Source organism: Hyperolius riggenbachi, chromosome 4 (assembly GCF_040937935.1).
Source record: "Hyperolius riggenbachi isolate aHypRig1 chromosome 4, aHypRig1.pri, whole genome shotgun sequence".
In the NCBI taxonomy this organism is placed as follows: domain Eukaryota; kingdom Metazoa; phylum Chordata; class Amphibia; order Anura; family Hyperoliidae; genus Hyperolius; species Hyperolius riggenbachi.
This window is the reverse complement of record NC_090649.1, coordinates 378,620,386-378,645,246: the sequence shown is the minus strand read 5'-3', so window position 1 is coordinate 378,645,246 and position 24,861 is coordinate 378,620,386. Positions and strand designations below refer to the sequence as shown.

The 24,861-nt window shown below is 44.2% G+C and overlaps 1 protein-coding gene across 7 annotated transcripts in view; it reads right to left on the bottom strand.

The window, feature by feature from the left end:
• Nucleotides 1-24,861, bottom strand: part of UTRN (utrophin) — an 863,547-nt gene that overhangs the window by 595,326 nt on the left and 243,360 nt on the right. For 6 of the 7 annotated variants that reach the window (XM_068232090.1, XM_068232089.1, XM_068232092.1 and 3 more), the window contains 7 exons: nucleotides 23,040-23,219; nucleotides 20,858-20,992; nucleotides 13,112-13,261; nucleotides 11,122-11,283; nucleotides 6,420-6,548; nucleotides 3,474-3,647; nucleotides 970-1,125 (listed from right to left, as the gene is read on the bottom strand). In XM_068232090.1, the coding sequence (XP_068088191.1) occupies nucleotides 970-1,125; nucleotides 3,474-3,647; nucleotides 6,420-6,548; nucleotides 11,122-11,283; nucleotides 13,112-13,261; nucleotides 20,858-20,992; nucleotides 23,040-23,219 (1,086 nt within the window). Of the gene's footprint in view, nucleotides 1-969; nucleotides 1,126-3,473; nucleotides 3,648-6,419; nucleotides 6,549-11,121; nucleotides 11,284-11,439; nucleotides 11,491-13,111; nucleotides 13,262-20,857; nucleotides 20,993-23,039; nucleotides 23,220-24,861 lie in introns of those variants that run through there. The other variant, XM_068232096.1, reaches the window with a different exon arrangement.

Here is a 24,861-nt window from a genome sequence, read left to right as displayed (position 1 = left end):
GCCATATCGCCCAGCTTATTGCACTGAACAACTAAATAACTGTGTATGGCAAGTTTAAGTCCAATCAACAAATTTTCAAAATTGGTTGTCTAAGGCGACAATGGCTGCTCAGCTATCTAGTGGAGTAGCAACAGGGGATGCAGAGGTTGTGACTGCACAGGGGCCACTGGACCAGAGGGGCCCAATGAAGGCCCTCCTTTCACTGCTGTATTAGTTTTTTATTGGTTCAGATTTTTTTCCTTTTTATTTGTGCTTTGAACAGTGGCAATCTTTAACAGACTGTTCCCCGTCCCCTGCTTATACCTTTCTGACACTGCCGCAGATTTTGGTGCTTCATATAAATTTTTAAGTGTACTGTATAGTGCTTGAGTAAGCACAATGTAAAACCCGCACTGGGCCCAGAGCGCCTTAGCTACACCACTGTATCTGTCATTTCGGAGAGGGAAGGATGGAAAATGCGCTAAAGGGGTCAGCAGCAAGCTGCCTTGGGAAATAATGATCATGATATCACATAGTTTACCAGAATGTCCAGTTGCTAATAAGCAGTCAGTGGACCATGGGACACACTGACCTTGCAACTGATTTAAAAAATATTCCCATATGAAGAGTGTACAAGCTATTATTTCTTGCAAATATATGTTTTGGAAGCAAGTGTTGTACAGCCATGGACTATATGAAAAAGTGAAGTTAAATCTAATCAACGAGAACAGAGATGCCAATGAAATACACTTATTAGAAGACAGGGTAAGATCTAGAACCATCCGGAGTACTGTTCACTGATTACGGAAAAGATTCCCCTGCATATTGTCCTGATGGAAGCGTAATAGAACACAAGAACGGAGTTGAAATCTTCAGACATCCTGACACTCTACCAAGACTAAAAGGACTTGCACTACCCTCTACCGTTTCCATATCGGAGGAAAGGCACAGAAACTCCAAATGGAAATGCATGGAAATGAACAACCTTACCTGAGCACCAAGTTCATTATACAGAAGCTTTAAGGCTGTTAGCTGTTCATCCATCTGTTTTGGATTATCGGTCTGCTGTTTTTGCACAATCTGTCTCCCAGTCTTTATAACAGTCTCAACCTCCAGCTTCACCTCGCTCAGGGTTTTGTACAGTTTCTGGAAGGTAGAAACAGCTTTTTATTTTCAGATACATAAACTGAATGATTCATACACAAATAATTCACTACAGACCCTTCAAACTGCCAAAAAAAACTATTTTTATGATATGTAAAAAGGAAAAAAAAAACAATAAATCATTATGACCCTTGTGTGCGAAATGTATGTTCTTTCTAATCATTAGTTTTGTATTCTTATTTCTTCTAAGACAAGTTTAATACAAGAAAATTGTGATGAAGATCAAGAAAAAAGGAGATAAGTGAAGGAAAAGTGTCAGATCCTAAGACAATCGCATACTGCCTCAATTCCTATGGCAGCATCCCTACGCTCCTTTACTTTCTATGCAAGCACAAATGCAGGGAACTTGAAGGAGACAAAAGGAAACCGAGAGCCCAATATAGTGTAGTATCTCAGTGACAATTAGTCAGGTGTACAACAAAGCAATGGTTATACTCACAAAGGTGGGTCGCCACAAAGGCAACCACTGGATAAGCGGGCGGGCAGAATTATAACCTGACCCTGCTCAGGTTTAAGAAGTCGCTCTCTGTAGACAGGAAGGTATGGGGATACACCCCTCCACCAAGGGTGGACTAGAAAATTTGTAAAGCAGTAACACAGAGGCGCCAAGTAGAGTAAAATCGATTAAAAACTGTTTAAAAGGGGGAAGTTGGTGGACTCACCTCCTTCGTAGAAATGGGACGTTACTCACAGTATAAAGTCACTTTTTATTAAAAGCTCCAAAGTTGCAATGCGTTTCACAGGTCACAAGCCCGCTTCATCAGGCAAAATTTTTTGGAGGGTACAAAATCGGGTCAATGGCCTGGCCATTGACCCGATTTTGTACAGAGGCGCTCAGCCAGGCCATTGACCAATACAATAGTCAGATGACTGCGGTCAGCTGACACCTCTAGCGTCAGCTGACTGCGCGGCTGACACTTGTCAGGTGTACAGATTTTGTACAGAGGCGCTCAGCCAGGCCATTGACCAATACAATAGTCAGATGAAGGCGGTCAGCTGACACCTCTAGCGTCAGCTGACTGCGCGGCTGACACTTGTCAGGTGCGTCTGCTGTGATAGGATGTTCGGAGTGTGGCTGGCCACTGATTGGATGAAAGTTGTATTTAAAAGCGCAGAGTGCTCCGAGTCATCGCCCGTGATAAGCATAGCTGTGGCTAGTTGCTGGGTGCGCACTCACATTGTCTGAACTATTGTAATTGACCTTGGCTTGTATTTGACCATTCTTGTCTGCTGTTTACTAACCCTTGCTTGTTACCTGGATACTCTTGCCTGCTTCCTGGACCGACCTTCGCTTGTTACCAGTATACTCTTGCCTGCTGCCTGGACCAACCTCTGCTTGTTACCTGGATACTCTTGCCTGCTGCCTGGACCGACCTTTGCCTGTTTCCTGGATACTCTTGCATATTACCTGGACTGACCCTTGCTTGTTGCTTGGAGTGGGATTCTATTGTCCTCTCTACCTCAGTCTGTATGCCTTGCACGTTAAGTTCTGGGAGTAACCATAGTCAGGAGATGAATAAAGTGTCCTGTTCACGCGGAGGCTTGTCTATATGTGAAGACTGTGTCCTGGCTCAGAGCCGTGGCATTAGACTGGGGCATAGAGACTGATTGGGGACATAACCTGTCAAGCCTTACAAAGGCTCTGTAGGCACGAGCCTACAGGCGCCTGATGATGGAAAGGCAGAGCACTCCATTCCCTGAGTGTCCCTCTCCCTCCTTCCTCATGAAGAGTCCTGATGAGAGTGTAAATGAGAGGTTACTCATCCTGTTCTCGGCATTCCACTGATGAGATCTCCCTTCAGTCAGGGAGCCTCTAACTACTTAATACAGAGGTTACCACTGGCTACTTAATACCAAGGGGCACCAGTAGCTACCTATGACGGGCAAGGGAAGTAAGGGAGAAGTGACAGCTGGGCCAACCAGCACACGTGGTGCAGTTCAGCATTTGTAGCTTCATTGAGGGTGATGTCTAAGGTGCCAGGACATCTGTGCTTACATGCTACTTTAATGTAAATCCGGGTCTGTGCTCAGCAAACCAGTACTGTTTTATGGTAGGAGGTTACAGTAGCAACCATAAAAAACATCCATTGAAGCTTATAGCTACTTACCTAAGCAGGGTCAGCTGCACATTCTGATGCATATCTGTACATACACATCAGACTGTAACTTGACAATTCCAGGCAATAATATTCTGAGAGCTGTACAAAGTCTGAACCTATACATTTGTCTTGCCATGTGTAAAATGCCCCCGTGATCTGCAGCAGAGGTGGGTGCCACTGATGAAGCTTGATTGAGCAATTTATAAATTGTAAAATAATGCTTACGCTTACCATACAACCATCCAGGTGTTTCTGTATGACATCTGGCTCAATATCCTTCATTTCAAGAACTCCCAGCTCAGCTTTCACACCTTCTAAGACACGCCTACAGTCCAGCATCCTCTGTTCAAAGTTAGCCGGCTTCTGGAACAGCTGAAACTTAGTAGATACTTCCCGAAGTTTCCTCTGTGTAAAGAATACACATTTGTTTTTGTTTTACCCTTAGCAACTTGTATTTTTATAGAGTAACAACCTAATGTCTAGTGGGGACAAAACTGAGTGAATAGCAGATTTTTCCACACCCCTCTCCCACTGAAGACAGCACACAGACCACTTCCCCTCCCAGAAGGCATCAGTGCACTAAGTCATCACAGGGCCTGTCTTTAAAGGGGATCTGAACTCAGAACTTCCTCCCTGCTCTGAAAGATACATAACAGCATAATAACCGTTAACCAAAAAAAAACATTTCTTTGTTACAGCTGATACAAATCCTAAAATACGTCTGCACAGTTTCTACTTCCTGATTATTGGAAGCAGACATATTGTTTACAGCCTGTGCTTTCAAATGGGCTTATCTGCTCTTCTGCAGTCATGTGACATGGGGGTGGGGGGGTCAAATTACAACTAGTGATTAGACACAAATGAGGGGGAATTACACAGGCTAAACTGTGCAAGAGTTCACTTTAAATTGAATACTGACCTTGTTGCAGTAATGTGTGACCTATGATTTCTACCTAAAGGAAAAGTTAGATATGGGATATCTTGTCTCTTTATGTGCCCTTTGCTTGGGACATTTTTTTAAAACTCTTCCACATCTATCACATCACATTCTAGCTACATGTAAACCTTCATTGCTCTGCAAGCTTCTGATCTTACCGCTGAGCTTAAAGGGGAACTAAAGAGAGAGGTATATGAAGGCTGACATGTTTATTTCCTTTTAAGCAATACCAGTTGCCTGGCAGCCCTGCTGATCCTCTGCCTCTAATCCTATTAGCCATAGCCCCTGAACAAGCATGCATCAGATCAGGTGTTTCAGACTTTAAAGTCAGATCTGACAAGACTAGCTGAATGCTTGTTTCTGGTGTTATTCAGATACTACTGCAGAGAAATGGACCAGCAGGGCTGCCAGGCAACTGGTATTGATTAAAAGGAAATAAATATGGCAGCCTCCGTATACCTCTTACTTCAGTTCCCCTTTAAGTGTGGCTTTTGTTTAGTAGTTACACAATTCAAGCTCTGGGTTGACACTTGTGGAAATGCCAGGCTTGTCCAATGGGACCAACAGCTATATAGGTTTAAATGTATGTGTGCTACTGAGGCACACTATGGCCTCAATTCACTAAGCTTTATCAAACACTTTAGCGAACGTTTGATAATTTACCTCATGGGTAAAATCTAATTGTGAATTCACTAAGGTGTTATAGATTTGTTGAACGTTTTATCGATAAAACATTTGATAATTATGTAACACCTTAGTGAATTCAAAATTAGATTTTACCCATGAGGTAAATTATCAAACGTTCGGTAAAGTGTTTGATAAAGCTTAGTGAATTGAGGCCAATATCTCACTACGGGGTTTCTTCACCAAACCTTGTTTATGAATATCTCTGCTGATCTGTCTTATCTCATAAATTATCTTGCCTTATCTGTTTTAACTCGCGATTTACGGAACCTCTTATTTGTTTATCTCATGAATTATCTCTCCTTAGCCCTGATTCCCAAACTTGCCCCGATCAGGTGGCACACAGCAGTGTAGCTACCACTGACAGAGTAGTGCTCGTTGCTTAATTATCGTAACCCACATTACCTAAGTAAGGCGAGCATTGCTGTGGTAAAACACGCTACAATGTGCATTACTATAGTAACACTCCTATTACCTAGTTAATGTGGGTCGCGCTAGTTATGCCATGCACCCTATGCTGTCAGTGGCAGGAACAGTACAATTGCTGTGTAACACCTACACATGACAATCTTACTGCAGGTTAGTGAATCAGAGCCCTTATCAGTTTATCACATAAATGATTGCTCTCTACAGATGAAATTTTTTTTAGCTATATTTTGTGAATTATCCCTATATCTGCCCCTTGCTTTGTTCATTTTAGGCTCTATTTATACTTAATGCGTTGCCTCACGTCCTATTTGGCAAATGGGATGCAACGCGACTCAACTTAATGCAATGCAAGCATGGGGAAGGGGGGGGGGTTGATGATGGGGAAGGGGGGTGATGTTGGGGAGGGGGGTTGATGAATGGGAAGGGGAGGTGATGTTGGGGAGGGTGGTTGATGATGGGGGAAGGGGGGGGGGCAGATAATGGTCTCTTTGATAAAATTGCACTGTCAACAAGAAATATATTTATTGCAAGATGTGCACAGGACTAATGCAAAAATTTGTATGCACTGCCATTTAACACAAATTAGTTGCAACATGCATAAAAATGGGCAATTAAACTATGACTTAAAGTTATGGAGACTCAGAACCACCCTAATCTTATGTAGTTATCTAAAAAGAACATAAATCCCTGTGCTAAATAAACTGCATAGTACAGCATTGCGATCTTAAAACAAACACTAACTGCCTGTGAACACCTGTCCAAAATGTGACACCCATAATGCATTTGCAAACAGTCGGTAGATCTATGCAATCAATATTTCAGTCTTGAAATCTGCACTTTGCGTTGTATAAAGTAACATTCTTCACTTGATTATCTCAGTCAGTCCCCAGGCCTATCAGTGGTGTGGAACAGATGCCAGCTTGTAAAGATAAAAGAAAATGAAATTTCTGTCTATAAAATGTAACAAGACTTTGGCAACTGGCCTATTTCAGACCTGAAGGTAAAAGCAAGCACCTACTTATAAGTAACAGCTTCACTTATCTTTTATACCAGATTATTCCTGAAGCCAGGATCACACTACACAGGCTGCACAGAACATCTTACAGCTTTCTGAAAAACATAATTACCTGAACCACATCCAGCTGTGATCCTCCGCGGGAGGACTTCACCTCTGGCGCAGACTGTATCACAGGTCGTGAACTCTTCTTCAGCTCCTCAAGCGTTGCTTCATGGCTACTTATATCTGCCTGAATTTTCTAAAAGGGCGAAGAGGATACAGTTTAGATCACGCTCACTAATTCCTGTACAAAAATCTATTAACCCTTCGCACACTCACATGCAAATGTTCAAACAATTGCATTCACAGATTCACCCTGTATGTTTGTCAGCATGCAGACAGCTTATGCTGGTGTATGCGCATTGTGCACATGGACACATAACATTAGCTCCCTTGTGCGATTGGTAAGATGCACTGTCTTTCCCAGGAGAGGAAGTTAGGATGTGTGCTCCTAATCCATTGATAGGTTTGATGCAATGAATGTGTTTGCATGTCTGCACTATGCATGTTACAGGGCCAGAGTTAGGACACCTATGTTTACCTGGGTACTTCTGCGCAGTATAGGTGATTAAGCATAAGAATGCATTCTTCTGTGAACTAAAACCCTGGCTTTTAATTTAGCTGTAGGGATAACAGTTGTGCCTGGATGAGTGAATCTGTGAATGCAATTGTTTGAACATTTGCATGTGAGTGTGCGAAGGGTTAATAGATTTTTGCTGTTTTCTAGCCACACCCCCTTCAGCACCTCCCTTTCCCTAATAATTTATTTAATGTCCTAACTAGAGGCGATGTGCCTGGATATATGTATGTTTATTCTTATCATTGACCCCTGTGGCTAGGGTCCAATTCGGTGCACTCCCCCCTTCCCCTGTATGTTTGTCAGCATGCAGACAGCTTATGCTGGTGTATGCGCATTGTGCACATGGACACATAACATTAGCTCCCTTGTGCGATTGGTAAGATGCACTGTCTTTCCCAGGAGAGGAAGTTAGGATGTGTGCTCCTAATCCATTGATAGGTTTGATGCAATGAATGTGTTTGCATGTCTGCACTATGCATGTTACAGGGCCAGAGTTAGGACACCTATGTTTACCTGGGTACTTCTGCGCAGTATAGGTGATTAAGCATAAGAATGCATTCTTCTGTGAACTAAAACCCTGGCTTTTAATTTAGCTGTAGGGATAACAGTTGTGCCTGGATGAGTGAATCTGTGAATGCAATTGTTTGAACATTTGCATGTGAGTGTGCGAAGGGTTAATAGATTTTTGCTGTTTTCTAGCCACACCCCCTTCAGCACCTCCCTTTCCCTAATAATTTATTTAATGTCCTAACTAGAGGCGATGTGCCTGGATATATGTATGTTTATTAATTCCTGTACAAAAGCAGCAAAGCGGAGCTGTGCTTACTCTACAGACTCTGTAAAACTCTATAAAATAGAGATCTCATCAGCACATGATTGGATGATGAAATGAAAATAGCTCCATTGAGACTTTGGTAAATTCAATCACAACAGTCCAAGCTATCATTGAACAAAATCAACATTTGCAAAAAAACAAAAAAAACAAAAACAAATCTGTAATTTGTCTTTATATAATAGTAATAATTAAAAAGACAACTAAAATGAGAGGAATATGAAGTCTGCCATATTAATTTCATTTTTAATCATGCAAATTTCCTGGCTGCCCTGCTTATCCTCAGCCTCCAATACTTTTAGTCGTAGCCCCTGAACAAGCATGCACAAATGCTTGACTTAAGTTTGACTGGCTTTGCTGCATGCGTGTTTCAGTTGTGTGATTCACACTACTGGTGCAGAACAGATCAGTAGGACTGCCAGGCAGCTGGTATTGTTCAATAGGAAATAAATATGGCTTCCTCAATTTCCCTTTCACTTAAACAACACATCCGAGCACCTTAAAAATAAAACAAAATCCACTTACTTGGGGCTTCCTCCAGCCCCTGCCAGCCATCCTGTGCCCTTGTTGCAGCTCCACTCCCCGCCAGAGGGCTGGGATCCCCTCCGGCGCAAGATGCCCACTGCGCCTGTGCAAGCAGCTCTCAGAGTCACGCTGATCTCAACAGGACTATACTGCGCAGGTGCAGTAGTTCTGTGCCTGCGGAGTACAGTCTGGATGACGTCAGTGCGACTCAGTGAGCCGCATGGTGAAGCGCAAGCAGATGCCGACCTGGCTAGGTCGGCATCTGCACCGGAGGGGAGTTGCCAGAGCTGTGGCGAGGGCACAGGACGGTTGCAAGGGGCTGGTGGAAGCCCCGAGGTAAGTGGATTTTTTATTTTTATTGTGCTCGGACCTTCCATTTAAGGTGTCCTTTAAAGCAAGTCTATATTTGAAGGAATATAGAGGAAGCTATTTCTGACTTCCTTTTATAATTTTTTTTTTTTGCCTGGCTACTGCACTGAGCCTCTGAATGAGGGAGAGAGAGAGAGAGAGAGAGAGAGAAAGAGAGAGAGAAAGAGAGAGAGAGAGAGAGAGAAAGAAAGAATGAACACCATCAGTGAGGTAAGAATAAAGGTGGCCATACATTACTACTCGATGGCCACCAGATCAAGTATCTGAAAGATCGCTAATGTTTCTCGATATTGTTCCTATTGAGAGAAGAATTAGCACAAAGCGCTTGCGGCTAACAATAGATCCTGCTCTGAAGCAGCTCAGTCCTGGAATCAGCTGATTTGCCTCTGAATGACTATAGCTTATTTTTGCATTAAGTTTGACTTTAGGATAAGTAGGTTTCTGTGTGTCACATGTTCCGCTCTGCAACTGTAAAGGTGCCCATTAATGATGCAATCTTGATTGTACAATCTTACGAAATCTGTGTAATAGCAGGGCTAATTGAGTAAATATATTTTAGATACTTAAGGTAGCCCTTATTATTATTATTATTATTTAGTATTTATATAGCGCCGACATTTTACGCAGCGCTGTACAGTGTATATATATATATATATATATATATATCTTGTCACTAACTGTCCCTCAAAGGAGCTCACAATCTAATCCCTACCATTGCCATATGTCTATATTATGTAGTGTAAGTACTGTAGTCTAGGGCCAATTTTAAGGGGAGCCAATTAACTTATTCGTATGTTTTTGGAATGTGGGAGGAAACCGGAGTGCCCGGAGGAAACCCACGGAGACACGGAGAGAACATACAAACTCTTTGCAGATAGTGCCCTGGCTGGGATTTGAACCTGGGACCCAGCGTTGCAAGGCAAGAGCGCTAACCACTACGCCACCGTGCTGCCCTTCATATTACATAGAAGTTGTAAGATTGCACAATTAAGATTGTAATATTAGTGAACAACTTTAGGGTCAGTACACATGGTCGGTTGCCGGTGGCTCATTTCACCAATGTCGAACACTTTTCTGCTACCAAACACAGAAAAGCGTTTGACATTGGCGTCGTTTCTTGAGTGCCTAGGGGGATACAAAAACAGGAGACTAAAAGCTGCAAGCAATGCCTCAGAAAATTTGAATGACCTCGGCGCTTGTGCAAAATTATGGTAAACGCATTGAGATGAATGCTGCCATTCATCTTAATGCAGGACGCTGTAGATCCTGGCAGTAAACGACGTGCTCAGACGCCTCTGGTCACCAGTGTTAGCCCGTCCTTAGCCGGTCCTTACTAAAATAGCTTGGTGGACCTTGAATGTATCCTGTCTTGGGGCTACAGTGTGAGTTTATATCTCAACAGCATCTCTGCTAGATTTACTGGTACAGGTATCTATTGATGCATGTTTGTGGCTTGCTAGTGTAACTGTGGCTGGATAGTGTAACAGGGAACTGGGTTTGAATGTCAGCCTGTACAGGAGACCTGGGTTTGAATTTCAGCTGACACAGGAGACCTGGGTTTGAATGTCAGCTGACACAGGAGACCTGGGTTTGAATGTCAGCTGACACAGGAGACCTGGGTTTGAATGTCAGCTGACACAGGAGACCTGGGTGTAAATCTCAGCTGACACAGGAGACCTGGGTTTGAATGTCAGCTGACACAGGAGACCTGGGTGTAAATCTCAGCTGACACAGGAGACCTGGGTTTGAATCTCAGCTGGCACAGGAGACCTGGGTTTGAATGTCAGCTGACACAGGAGACCTGGGTTTGAATGTCAGCTGGCACAGGAGATCTGGGTTTGAATCTCAGCTGACACAGGAGACCTGGGTTTGAATGTCAGCTGACACAGGAGACCTGGGTTTGAATCTCAGCTGGCACAGGAGATCTGAGTTTGAATCTCAGCTCTTCCTATTCATTATTCAGTAAGCCTGCACCTATTCAGTAAGGAGTCCTGGGTTACACTCCCTAACACTGCTACTGCATGCTGAGCATGCCTAGTGCCTGTAGCTCAATTCCTTTCAGTTTGCCAATATGTTGTGTGTGTGTGTGTGTGTGTGTGTGTGTGTGTGTGTGTGTGTGTGTGTGTGTGTGTGTGTGTGTGTGTGTGTGTGTGTGTGCGTGCGTGTGTGAAGGGGGGGGGGGAGGGGGCTGACCAACACAGCTAGTAGGCAGACCACATGGTAATTATCATACATTTGAAAACACACACAAAATTCATAGACTCTCATTAGTGTTAAGAATCTCAAGAGTTACTGCTCTAAACCCATCCAAAGTTTTCAGTCCTAAGAAATGAACCATTGTTCATTTCATTTTTTATTATTACAACTAATACAGTGCTGAAAAGTAAAGGATTTGCGAGATTATATTACAGCTGAACAGGACAGGTGAGGCAGTTCTCACACACAAGAAAGGCATTGCTGAGATACCTGAGCTTCTTGTGGCATTCGTAAGGCATCCACTCTATCAGTCAAGTATGTGGTCAGCTGTTTATCCAACTCCTCCAGAGACTCCTGCAAGGTCTGCAGCATGTGATCACTCTCACGCAGGGTCTGCAGGTGCTGCTCCAATGCAATCTGCCTGTTCACAGCCTGGAAAGAAACAGTCTTTTTGTAATTCCTGTTCATTATCATGGTTCCAGTATAATAACATCCAATGTCCCCTTTCTCTAGCAGAACTCCACCTCACTGTTGCTGTGCATTGCATTCCATACACTCTAAAGCTCAGAGTGGCTGTCAGGTCCTTACTTGTGAAAATATGTTTTATTCTCCTGGATATGGATATGTGGTCAAATCAGGAGGGATGCTTGACTGTTAATAACTGGAAATGCCTATGCACGGTGGCTTACTGAAAAGCTGTTATATGATACAGGATGGAGAACCAGGGACTGCTTAAAGAGGAACTCCAGTGAAAATAATGTAATAAAAAAAGTGCTTCATTTTTACAATAATTATGTATAAATGATTTAGTCAGTGTTTGCTCATTGTAAAATGTTTAGTCTCCCCGATTTACATTCTGACATTTATTACATGGTGACATTTTTACTGTGGGCAGGTTATGTAGCTGCTGCTAGTTGTTTTAGCTGCTGGAGACAGCTGCAAACAGCTCTTTCCTGTCTGTGAACCTTGTTACATTGTGGCAAACTGTCAAAAGTACCGCGGTCCCAGAGCTTCTTGTGGGAGGGGTTTCAGCACAAAATCAGTGATACAGCGCCCCCTGATGGTCTGTTTGTGAAAAGTAATACATTTCTCATGTAAAACGGGGTATCAGCTACTGATTGGGATAAAGTTAAATTCTTGGTTGGAGTTTCTCTTTAAGTGTGGACAGAGAACCCCAGTAGAATGAAACAACTGTCAGCTGTACTATTTTTTTTCTGCTGATTTTTTGTTTGCTTAAATCCAGATGTGTTATAAGCAAACCATGTGAAATAAGCTGCACCTTGTGCATGGTTTTGTGGGGTGGGGGGGTGGGGGCGGGGGTAAAACAGGAACTGGATTTTTAAAACCCAATCCTGGAATGTTTTTGTTGTCCCCTCTCCCCCACTAACCTAAAGATGAACCTTCTAGCCTCAGAACTCCATATATACACACCTACAGAGGTCGACGACATCAATCTCCATCCACATGCACCACCCTGCTACTTCTTAATCTTTGAAATCAATCCTCCAGCCATCACACTCAGTCCATAGGAAACAAGGAGAGCACTCCCACCCACAACCCCCTATGCTATGATACATATCACAATACATTTGCTATGATACTTATCACAAAACATTTGCTATGATACATATCACAAAACATTTTTTCTCTGAAGTATTCATAAACTGCAAAAAAAAAAAAATCTCTTGTGCCCACTTTTCCCCTAAACATACCCCGTAAGAGGGGTTTGCTATTAACCTTCAAAGTTGGCGGGCCATTGACTGCAAATTTTTACTGTGGAAATGTATGGTAAAAAATTAATGGCAAACGGTCGTTATTCGCCAGGAACTGTTCACCAGCAAACTAGTTTGTCCATCCATATTTATTACCTATTACACAGAACTATGTAATAATAGGGGAATATGGCACACACACACACACACACACACACACACACACACACACACACACACACACACACACACACACACACACACACACACACACACACAGAAATGAAGTATACTATATTATACTATACTATAACAATAGCACTAATTAGTTAGTATTAGTCTCTTATAAATTTGAAACTATTAGATGAATACAATAAGGTTATTCATGAGACAAAGATGGGTAAGATACAGTATGGATTTTTCTTGTATTACAATTGCATTAATGAGAGCAGTGAAAGATGGCTATTTAACAGCTGCTTTAATATTCTGCATATTGTTCATTGCCTTTATAGAGATGCCATTTGTTGTAATAGCTTTTTAGTACTCACTAAATGACTGAGGTCTTCATAGCGGGCATTAAACACTTCAAGCTTCTCGCTGATGATGTCATCAAGAATTCCACCATCTATCAGGGTTTGGCCTAGTTCACGAATCTGTGTTCTATTATCTGCTGGGTGACGCAGGACTGATTCTAAAGACTGCGCAGTTGGAAACAGAAGCAGGAAAGCTTACAATTTTATCCTACACGAATAACGTACATACAATTGCCGAACCTAATGCTGGAAAAATGGCATTATCAAAATAGTAATTTCTGCAACAAGATGGATCTTTACAGCTTTGATTATGAACAATATCCCTTCAGTATGTTTACACTTGTACAATACACTAATAGTCCTAAAGTACAGAATAGGTGCTAAAGTACTACAGTGGAGCATGTTTGGGTTTGGCAGCAGAGGATTTGTCATGAGTGACAAGTATAATGCTGATATTCATGTACTTCAGGTATTTGATAAGAGATAACCAGAAATTCACCTTTTGTCACTGCAAAATCAATGTACAGTGGACAGAAATCTTGACAGCCAATATTTGGCTATTTAATTCTCTTAAAGCACAAAGTGGGAGGCAGCCATATTTATTTCCTTTGAGGCTGCTTTTATTCATGTGCGTTGAGCCTGCCACGGGATCACCACACCACATGAAACCATACTTCATATGACCCTGCGGCAGAGTGTGCTGACAGGGTCATATGCATAGGCCCACTCTCGTTCAGTAATCTACTCCCCTGCTGGACAGGAAGTATGTCACAGGGATTCCCGTCAGTCCATGCATGCACACTGTGTCACACTGCACACCGTCGTTTACACTTACTGTGTCACCATAGACTTGCATTACTACATAATCTGTGCGGTAGGCATGGATCATGCGTTAACATACTGATGACTTTGCAACAGGATTACTGCAATTTGACTACTTCCAGTGGAGCGCGAGACACATGGCGTGAGTATGAAAATCTCCATAGATTTTCATTGCCCTTGTGACAGGGGAGCGTACTGCACGGTGACGTAACGCGTTATATGGGAAAGGGCACTCAATTGGATGGCCTGCTGATCCTCTGCCTCTAATAATTTTAGCCATAGACCCTGAACAAGCAAGCACATCAGATGTTTCTGACTGAAGTCTGACTGAGTTAGCCCAGTTATGCTCATTTCAGGTGTGTGATATAGGCACTACTGATGCATTAAATATCAACAGGATGCCAGACAACTGGTTTTGTATGCAAATAAATGAATATTGCTGCCTTCATATCCCACTCACTACAGGAGTCCTTAAAATGAACCCGTTGTGCCTGAAAACACCTAGCACTGTGCCAGCTATGTCATTGCCAAGCACAGTTTCCCAAACCAACCGCAATGGTATAGTATTCATCTTTTGCTCCATTAAAATATTGGACAAATAAATTAACAAGTGATAACAAAACTGAAGCAAGGTTGAAACTCATGCAATAATCTATCAGATGTGAGCGTGCAAAAAAATGGTAATTGTTACTACACATAGGTCCACTACAACGCTTAAATTTTGGTAGCTCAAAGCAGTTGTTTGTGATCATTTCAGGTGACCTATGCACATACAAACACACTGGTAGCTGTGTGCCAAGCAACCTTTTCTGCACTATGAAGAAGGAAGGATGAACAGGATCAAGCCACTGCAGGATCAGAAATAGTTTTGCAGCATGTTCACTTACCAACCACCAATCTGCAGCCATTACAGGGCACATATAAAAAAAAACTAATCATGTTGGCTGAAATGTTCAATAACAGTTGTTTTGGGTAAGAAAACAGATAACATATGGCAGGCCTTATCAGTCATTATGTCTAGAACATGTAGTGTAACCCCCAACTCCTCTCAATCACTTGGCCAGCGACCAGACCTAGTGGATCGCTTCGTCCAAGAGCATTGTTCTCCTCACTTACCCAGCCACTACGTGACCTCACATGCGCCATTATCCCTCGCCCCATAGCAAGTCCATGTACCTAGCCTGCAGGCTAGTAACGCGTCTCTCAGCCTCGACCCTGCAATGTTGCCGGGCGACAACAATTTTGATTGTGAACGGGCCTTAAAAGGTGTGTGAGGAGGATTCTCCAACACTGAGATCCTGTAATCAGTGATGCATATAGTCAGAGAGTGAGATAAGGAAGTGGTAATAGAAGTGGCTTGTTTCTATGTAATGCGAGTATTTCCTTGCATGTAGCATGTTAATGTCATGGCCATTGGGAACACTTTGTGAGTAAGCAGATGTAAGCAACTGTTTCCTGCATCACAGGGAAACGTTCAGCGAGGCAAGCAGGCCAGCTATTATCAATTGTTATGCTTCAGAATGGATTGAATAAATGGAAAAGCTATTTTCTTCTTGCATATGTAACTAAGTTAGGTAGGCAGGTTATTAATTTGTATCTCAGACAGCATCTCTGAAATCAGAGGAGCAAATTACTTTTATTCCGAGTACGTACCATGTTTATATGGTCAGTTCTATTACTTTTCTATACTGTCTGCCACATACTGGTGCTGTCCACTCTACGCTGCTACCATATATTGTTAACCAATCCCAGTACTACATGGTTTTACGGAATACTAAGGTACTGAGCAAATTTAAAAACATATAAAGCCTGCATGCGACCCCTACAGGTGAGACTACATGAACATTGCAAAAACATTGCTAAAGGTTTTAAGGGGCACCCCCTATAACTGCACTGTAAAACAAAACATAATGGTTTCCTGAGAGGATCCAGCTTCACTGATGCCCAGAGAGTGATAAGACACAGGAGGGGTGGTGATTTCATCACACAGATGTCAAGAATAGACACTCTATGGATCTATCAATTGGAAACCTTGTCCCCTGCCGGATTACATTTCGATCTGGAACTCTATGCTTATAACTAATTGAATTTGCATTTTTATTTTTTTAGAATGCACTCTTTGCTGTTAACTTGAGAAATGCAGCATTTTGCATGAAGTTGCATCTGATGCGGCACTGAAGGAGTTAAGCACATCTCCCTCTCTGATTGGCGGATGTAGTATAAAAAGTCTAGCATCAGACCCTCATTCTCCAGCTCTGAGGAGGAGAGGCATTCACCTCTTGAAACAGGTCAGCAATTGGGCTATGAGGAATGACGTCACTACCAATTAACATACGAGGTGCAGGACTTCCTGTCTCTACATACTGCTGGAACTGGGCTGACCCAGGACAGCTGTTAGCGCATATACAACACACTTAGACTCTCCCATCTCAGTCACCGTATGGGACGGGATCAGTGGCGTTCTGTCCATTGGGCGCACAGGGGCGCCACGCACCGGGTGACAGGCGGGGATGGGGGTGTCAAAGAAGCCAGCCCAACCTATCACAGATTTTAAGCCAGCAGTACATGCTCCGCCTCCCTTCTATTGGCAGCCGGCTAAAACCCCTTTTGGCCCCGCCTCCGTCACCCCGGCTGTCAGTTCAGCCATCCTCCGGAAATCCACCTTCAGCGGGAAGCCGCTCAGGGCTGCACGTGGGACGTACATGGGATGTCTGCCATGATCCCCACCACGGCTGCTGTTGCTGCCGCCTCCGCGTCACCGCAGCACCCTGGGACTATCACCAGACGCCAAATGCTTCCAAGGGAAGACTTGCTCTGCACCTCCTTCCAGGCTCACGGGGAACCCAGAGCTCCTCCACCGCTGCAGCCATGACAACTAGATGCCGCCTGCCTGCCGCTTCCCTGTGGCTGCTCATCTCCCGACAAGCTGGGCCACCCAGGTACACCTTTGGTGAACATTACAATGTGACATTTCCGCTGGACAGTACACCTCTGTCTCTCCCTCCTGTCTGTCTCTCCCTCCCTCCTGTCTGTCTATCTCTCCCTCCTATCTGTTTCCCCCCCCTCCCTCCTGTCTGTCCCCCCCCCTCCCTCCTGTCTGTCCCCCCCCCTCCCTCCTGTCTGTCCCCCCCCCTCCCTCCTGTCTTTCTCCCCCCCCCTCCCTCCTGTCTGTCTCCCCCCCCCTCCCTCCCTCCTGTCTGTCTCCCCCCCCTCCCTCCTGTCTGTCTCCCCCCCCCTCCCTCCTGTCTGTCTCCCCCCCCCTCCCTCCTGTCTGTCTCCCCCCCCTCCCTCCTGTCTGTCTCCCCCCACTCCCTCCTGTCTGTCTCTCCCTCCCTCCCTCCTGTCTGTCTCTCCCTCCCTCCCTCCTGTGTCTCCCTCCCTCCCGTCTCTCCCTCCCTCCTGTCTGTCTGTCTCTCCCTCCCTCCTGTCTGTCTCTCCCTCTCTCCTGTCTTTCTCTCCCTCTGTCTCTCCCTCCCTCTCTCCTGTCTGTCTCTCCCTCCCTCTCTCCTGTCTGTCTCTCCCCCCTCTCTCCTGTCTGTCTCTCCCCCCCTCTCTCCTGTCTGTCTCTCCCCCCCTCTCTCCTGTCTGTCTCTCCCCCCTCTCTCCTGTCTGTCTCTCCCCCCCTCTCTCCTGTCTGTCTCTCCCCCCCCTATCTCCTGTCTGTCTCTCCTCCCCCCCTCTCTCCTGTCTGTCTCTCCCTCCCTCTCTCCTGTCTGTCTCTCTCTCCCTCCTGTCTGTCTGTCTCTCCCTCCCTCCTGTCTGTCTCTCCCTCCCTCTCTCCTGTCTTTCTCTCCCTCTGTCTCTCCCTCCCTCTCTCCTGTCTGTCTCTCTCTCCCTCCTGTCTGTCTGTCTCTCCCTCCCTCCTGTCTGTCTCTCCCTCCCTCTCTCCTGTCTTTCTCTCCCTCTGTCTCTCCCTCCCTCCCTCCTGTGTCTCCCTCCCTCCCGTCTCTCCCTCCTGTCTGTCTGTCTCTCCCTCCCTCCTGTCTGTCTCTCCCTCTCTCCTGTCTTTCTCTCCCTCTGTCTCTCCCTCCCTCTCTCCTGTCTGTCTCTCCCTCCCTCTCTCCTGTCTGTCTCTCCCCCCTCTCTCCTGTCTGTCTCTCCCCCCCTCTCTCCTGTCTGTCTCTCCCCCCTCTCTCCTGTCTGTCTCTCCCCCCCTCTCTCCTGTCTGTCTCTCCCCCCCCTATCTCCTGTCTGTCTCTCCTCCCCCCCTCTCTCCTGTCTGTCTCTCCCTCCCTCTCTCCTGTCTGTCTCTCTCTCCCTCCTGTCTGTCTCTCCCTCCCTCTCTCCTGTCTGTCTCTCCCTCCCTCTCTCCTGTCTGTCTCTCCCTCCCTCTCTCCTGTCTGTCTCTCCCTCCCTCTCTCCTGGCTGTCTCTCCCTCCCTCTCTCCTGGCTGTCTCTCCCTCCCTCTCTCCTGGCTGTCTCTCCCTCCCTCTCTCCTGTCTGTCTCTCCCTCCCTCTCTCCTGTCTGTCTCTCCCTCCCTCTCTCCTTTCTGTCTCTCCCTCCCTCTCTCCTGGCTGTCTCTCCCTCCCTCTCTCCTGTCTGTCTCTCCCTCCCTCTCTCCTGTCTGTCTCTCCCTCCCTCTCTCCTGTCTGTCTCTCCCTCCCTCTCTCCTGGCTGTCTCTCCCTCCCTCTCTCCTGGCTGTCTCTCCCTCCCTCTCTCCTGTCTGTCTCTCCCTCCCTCTCTCCTGTCTGTCTCTCCCTCCCTCTCTCCTGTCTGTCTCTCCCTCCCTCTCTCCTGTCTGTCTCTCCCTCCCTCTCTCCTGTCTGTCTCTCCCTCCCTCTCTCCTTTCTGTCTCTCCCTCCCTCTCTCCTTTCTGTCTCACCCTCCCTCTCTCCTTTCTGTCTCACCCTCCCTCTCTCCTTTCTGTCTCACCCTCCCTCTCTCCTGCCTGTCTCACCCTCCCTCTCTCCTGTCTGTCTCACCATCACTCCCTCCTGTCTGTCTGTCTCTTCCTCCCTCCTGTCTGTCTCTTCCTCCCTCCTGTCTGTCTCTTCCTCCCTCCTGTCTGTCTCTTCCTCCCTCCTGTCTGTCTCGCCCTCCCTCCTGTCTGTCTCGCCCTCCCTCCTGTCTGTCTCTCCTCTGTCTCTCCCTCCCTCCTGTCTGTCTCTCCCTCCCTGCTGTCTGTCTTTCCCTCCCTCCTGTCTGTCTTTCCCTCTCTCCTGTCTGTCTTTCCCTCTCTCCTGTCTGTCTCTCCCTCCATCTCTCATGTCTGTCTCTCCCTCCATCTCTCCTGTCTGTCTCTCCCTCCATCTCTCCTGTCTGTCTCTCCCTCCCTCTCTCCTGTCTGTCTCTCCCTCCCTCTCTCCTGTCTCTCCCTCCCTCCCTCCTTCCCTCCTGTCTCTCTCTCCCTGCTGTCTGTCTCTCTCTCCCTGCTTTCTCTCTCTCTCTCTCTCTCCCTGCTGTCTGTCTCTCTCTCTCTCCCTGCTGTCTCTCTCTCTCCCTGCTGTCTCTCTCTCTCCCTCCTGTCTGTCTCTGCTCTGTCCCTCCCTCCTGTCTCTCTGCTCTTTCTCTTCCTGCTCTCTCCCTCCTGTCTCTCTCTCTCTCTCTCTCTCTCTCTCTCTCTCTGCTCTGTCTCCCCCTCCTGACTCTCTCTCTCTCTCTCTCTCTCTGTCTCTTCCTCCTCTTTCTCTCTCTCTCTATCTCTCCCTCCTGTTTCTCTCTCTCTCTCCTGTCTCTCCCTCATGTCTATCTCTACTCAGTCTCTTTCTCTCCTGTCTCCCCCTCCTCTCTCTCTTCTCTGTGTCTTCGTCTCGTCCTCCTGTCTCTCTGTCTCCCCCTCCTGTCTCTCTCCCTCCTGTCTCTCTCTGCTCTGTCTCTCCCTCCTGTCTCGCTCTGCTCTCTTTTCTACCTGTCTCTCCCTTCTGTCTCTCTCTCTTTCTCTTCCCTCTCTCTCTCTCATGTCTCTCTTTCTCTTCCATCTCTCTCTCCCCTGTCTCTCTCTCTCCTCTGTCTCTCCCGCCTGTCTCTCTCCCCATCTCTCTCTGCTCTGTCTCTCTTTGCTCTGTTTCATTCCCTCCTCTGTCTCTCCCTCCTGTCTCTCTGCTCTGTCTCTCTCCTCTTTCCCTCTGGTCTCTCTCCCTCCTGTCCTCTGCTCTGTCTCTCTCTCCTGACGCTCTCCACTCTATCTTCCTTCTGTCTCTCTCTCTGTGTGTGTGTACACCTGGGGGTCACTCAGTCAGAATTACATTGGCCATATACAGGGGAGATCTAACTGTATACACTGGAGATCTGATTATATACGAGGGATCTGTCTATATACAATGGCTATGTACAGGAGGATCTGACTGTATACATTGGCTATATATAGGGGAGGATCTGAATATATACGCTGGCTATAATACTAAAGGGGGGGTCTGACTATATACAATGGCTATATACTAAAGAGAGATCTGGCTATATATACTGTAATTGGGTATAATGTTAGCTCCCGATCCTAAATGGGGGGTTATCTAGCTACCTATACAATAAATGGTGGAGGTCATCTTGCTACCGGCACTAAAGGGGGGTTATCTGGCTACCTAATAGCTGTCACATTATATATTTTGGCAAAACACTGCTGCATCATATGTATTTTGTAGGGAGACACTGCTTATTGTGACTATACTACACTACCTATACTGGGGGCAACAATTCCAGGCTACTTATACTGGGGGCACCTATACCTGGCATTACCCGCCATGGTGTGCTTAGCATGCCACACTCCTTTACTTTTTTGGGGGGGGGGGTGTAATTTAAGACCCAGCACCGGGTGTCAAATACCCTAGGTACGCCACTGGAAGGGATCGATCGGTTCCTTGAACGGAGGTGCATCGCTGTTACTGATACACATGCAAGAAGGTAAGTTATCAATGGCAATTTTCATATTCCTGTCATTTCTGGTTTTATTTAACCTGCCGCAACAGCCAATAATTTATCCAAAACAATCATCTTTCTGTACCTCCAAAGCTTCAGTAGCAGTATCCACTTTATCTGGGAGATTTGCACTGTTCTGTATTCGTTCTTCCAATGTACTTAACCACGCTGTCTCCAGATTCAAATAATGGAGTAGTTCTATCCAGCATGACCACACTTCCTAATGAAGAGATACAAGTTGATAATAACTGTTAGAAGTTTTGATTAATTTCCAAAAGGCAATATTTTACAATGCAAATCTGCTTTCCTTCTTGAATATTTAAAAATACACTGAAATTACAATTAGTGTTTTTTAAATAACTATTTTCTTTTCATAAAACCCTTACTTAATGTGTATGGCAGCTAATGAAAGTTCCCAGTGAAATATAAAATATGCAGATCTACTCAAAACCCATATTACATGAAAGGTTGTAAATCTTATTAATACATCAATGTCAAAATGTCAACATCAAAAGGGATTTTTAAAAAAGTAATTTTTTTGATTGACCTAAATCAAAATTTAAGTTTAATCTAGATAAACTATTTTTATTATAGTACAATTTAAAGACTATTCTTGTAACGTAGAACAATGAGGAACACTAGAACATAAATTCTTCAATAAATGATAAGACAAATAACAATTATATTGCACTTTTCTCCTCAAATCGCTTGAGCTGCAGCCATTAGGGCACGCTCAGTAGGCAGTAGCATTGTTAGAATCTTTTGCCCAAGGACTCTTTTCTGAATAGGTGCTGACTTACTGAACAGGAACAGCCCGGATTTGCACCTAGTTTTACAAACATGTAAAGGCTTTTTTTTAACTTGTTTCTATAAAATTACACTTATATTTATGATTTACAGTATTTAGCTCTGTCTAAGGAGGATCAGAAGTGTTCATGCTTATTTTTTAATAATATTTTGTATAAAAAGTTCCAGAATATTACAAAATGTTGATTTTATAATACATTATAATGTATTCTACTATCAGTGTGATGGAGCAGAGGCAGGTATGCTTCTTTCGATAAATATTTACAATCTGGTCAGCTTTTTGTGAGCTACTAAAAAGGGTATATTGTCTCCCTTGCTAGTGCATTTGGAAACTATTAGGGGCTTTCACACTTAGCAGAATGTGTGCGCATCATGCGGGTTTCTATTTTTGTCAGACATCTAATGTATTTAATGGCATTGCAATGCATTTTGGTGCAAATTTTCGGATCTGATTTTTCTGTGTTTTTAAATTGTGTTGCCATGTTGTACTTTTTTGTGTGTGTTTGTGATGTGTAAATTGTATTTAAAATAAGTGAATATAAACGCAGAAATCACATTTGGCTTGTCAAAATCACAATGTTAAATCAGATACATTTTCATGTAAATTAACTTAATTGGTATGCACAGAAATTCCACTGACTGAAAAATCACATCAAAATATGCACCAAAAAAAAAAATTAAAAAAAATGGAAAAAACTGCAAAACGTAGAATCATATATATGAACGAATGCAGAAAATTGCATGCAGAATTTTCATGGATAAGTGCCTTGTAGTACTGGGGATGTATGATGTCCTAGTTGTTGAAGTGATGGGCAGTCACTCTTGGACACTACAATTCCTGCGTCTGTAAGGGGAGTGGTCATTTACCATTCAACGAAGCACAGCTTTCTCAGAAAAAGCGAATTCAAAATGCCCCTTACCAGTTCATCTTATGGGCTTGTGAATCACTTTCACACAGACACAATTGTCAACACCAGCCGTGGTTGGTACAATTTCCACCAAGTATTTATATCTGTATGACTTTTCTCCCACAGTCCAAAATCATTTCAATAGATCAACAGACTTGAATACAAAATTAGCACAGCTGTTTTGAGTGCAACAGTTTTGGCTCCATCCTAATGCCTGGTACATACCATGCAATTTTCCCATCAGATCGGCGGGACATTTCCCTTTGTTCAATTATTTCCAGAATATCTGATCTGCTTCTGAACAGGAAAGGGATCGATTTTAAGCAGGACTGATCTCAAAATAGATCCCTTTCTCAATCACACAGGACATGCTGGAAAATATTGAGCAAAAGTTCCTCACGAACTGATGGGGAAATTTCTTGGTGTGTACCGGGCGTAAGGTTGTAAATGATCTCTTCATTACTGTGCAATGAAGCTTTCCATGTGGTGTTTTGCTTCTCAGATCAGAATGGCATTATCTTATAAAGACAGTATGTTGTATATACAGTGTACCTCTAATGTGTGGCATTTTCCCCGAATCCTATTGCACAGCTGCTGATAGTTGTCTAACACTTCTTTCAGCTCTGGAGTCAGGTCCTGCCCACCAGCTGGTCCTTTGGCTGCCATCGCCTTGATGTTGTCCTTTAGGATCTTCACTCGTACTTCTTTCTGCAACACATCCTCTTTTGCCCTCTGAAATAAAAAAATATATAAATAAATAGACATACATTACTCATCTGGCATGCTTCCAATGCTGATGTCTACACTGGGTAGCGTGATTACTAGACATCAGGGAACACTAAAAGGAATGGCCACTATAAGGGGACACTGCAGAGAGCCCACAATAAGAAGACATTTAAAAGGAAATAAGGTGAAAGAGAAAAGGGGGGGAGGGAAATAATGAACACAAAGCTGATAAGTGAATCTGCTCAGTCAAGCGCCATACTGTCCTCCTTAGAAAAACAATATGTCACTAGCCTGCAGGCTAGCAATGCGTTGGTACAGATTCTGCCCCAAACAGCCACCTGAGGGATCGAGTTCCAGTTCCTGCCAGAAGACAATCTTTGTACGTGACTATGGGGCTTTAGGTTGGTTGTGCAGAATTTGAGCTTCACAGAATACACAGCCAGGAAACATTGCAGGTTTTTGTACAGCGAGCTGAATGTGTGCAAGAGAAGTCCTAAATTTCTGGTGCTTCCCCAATGCACCAAGTGGTTTTGCTTTGAAATTAGTAATCTCTTTTCTATTTTCCACTGATTCCCGTTATTCTTCTGGTTATCTCCTCTTAGCCTTAACGTGACCACACACATTACAATTTTTCCAATTCAATTTTACTCTAATTTGACAAAACGGACCAGTTGTATTGAAAAGTTTCACCTGGGCATGTTTAGACAATGGCATCTCCCTTTTTTCTCTCAAAAAACATTTCTCACAGAATGGAGGAAAAAAAACTTGCATTGACGTGTTTATGTTAATTCCAATCGTACATTATGTATTGGTCAAATACATACTTGATACTCTCAATGTTTCAATCCAACCAACTTTTTCGAGGTTTACAATCTTTTTACGCAACATTGCACAAGTGTGTGTGAAATTAAACAATTTCTTCAAACATTCCAACCAAGTGAAAAATTGGATCGAAATGGTCAAATTGGATAACAATAAAAAAAAATTGTATGGTGTATGGCCAACTTTAGAGGATGACCTCTCATAAAACTGATCATGCTATCATAATGTGCTATGCGGTGATCTTTGCTCTGAAAGCTGTCAGAAATTTAGATGGACTCCAAACACTGCTGGAAGATCATTTGCTAAGAACACTTTAAGTTTATGAATTATGCCTGTTGGCAGAGCCATCGCTTTGTGGCCACATATAATGACATTACTAATGGAAGATGAGGAAGTGATTGTGGGTTCATAGATGAACACAGAAACTTCTCATTTCACCACATTAGGGAAACTGAAGAACAAATATCAGCCAGCAAAACAACCTTAGTCAGCTTACATTTACTATCCGAACCACTGCTCCCAAACATGCAACTCCACTAGTATTACAATTTTCCTTCAATCTCTCCTGACATAAGCTTAAAAAGCAGACAGCTTCACCTCCTCACGTCAATGGTGCTTGGAAATCCCACCACAAGGCAACAACACAGATCTGACAAGACAAGGGTAATAATTCCAGGTCAATTCAAATGGTATGCTAATTTTATGCAAATGTATAACACTTAGAATGGGCCAGTCGAATGAAATAGCTGCATTTGATTGGTCCAATTCCAAATTGCGCATATTTGCATGCAATTAGCATAACATTTGCATAATGAAAATGATAAGA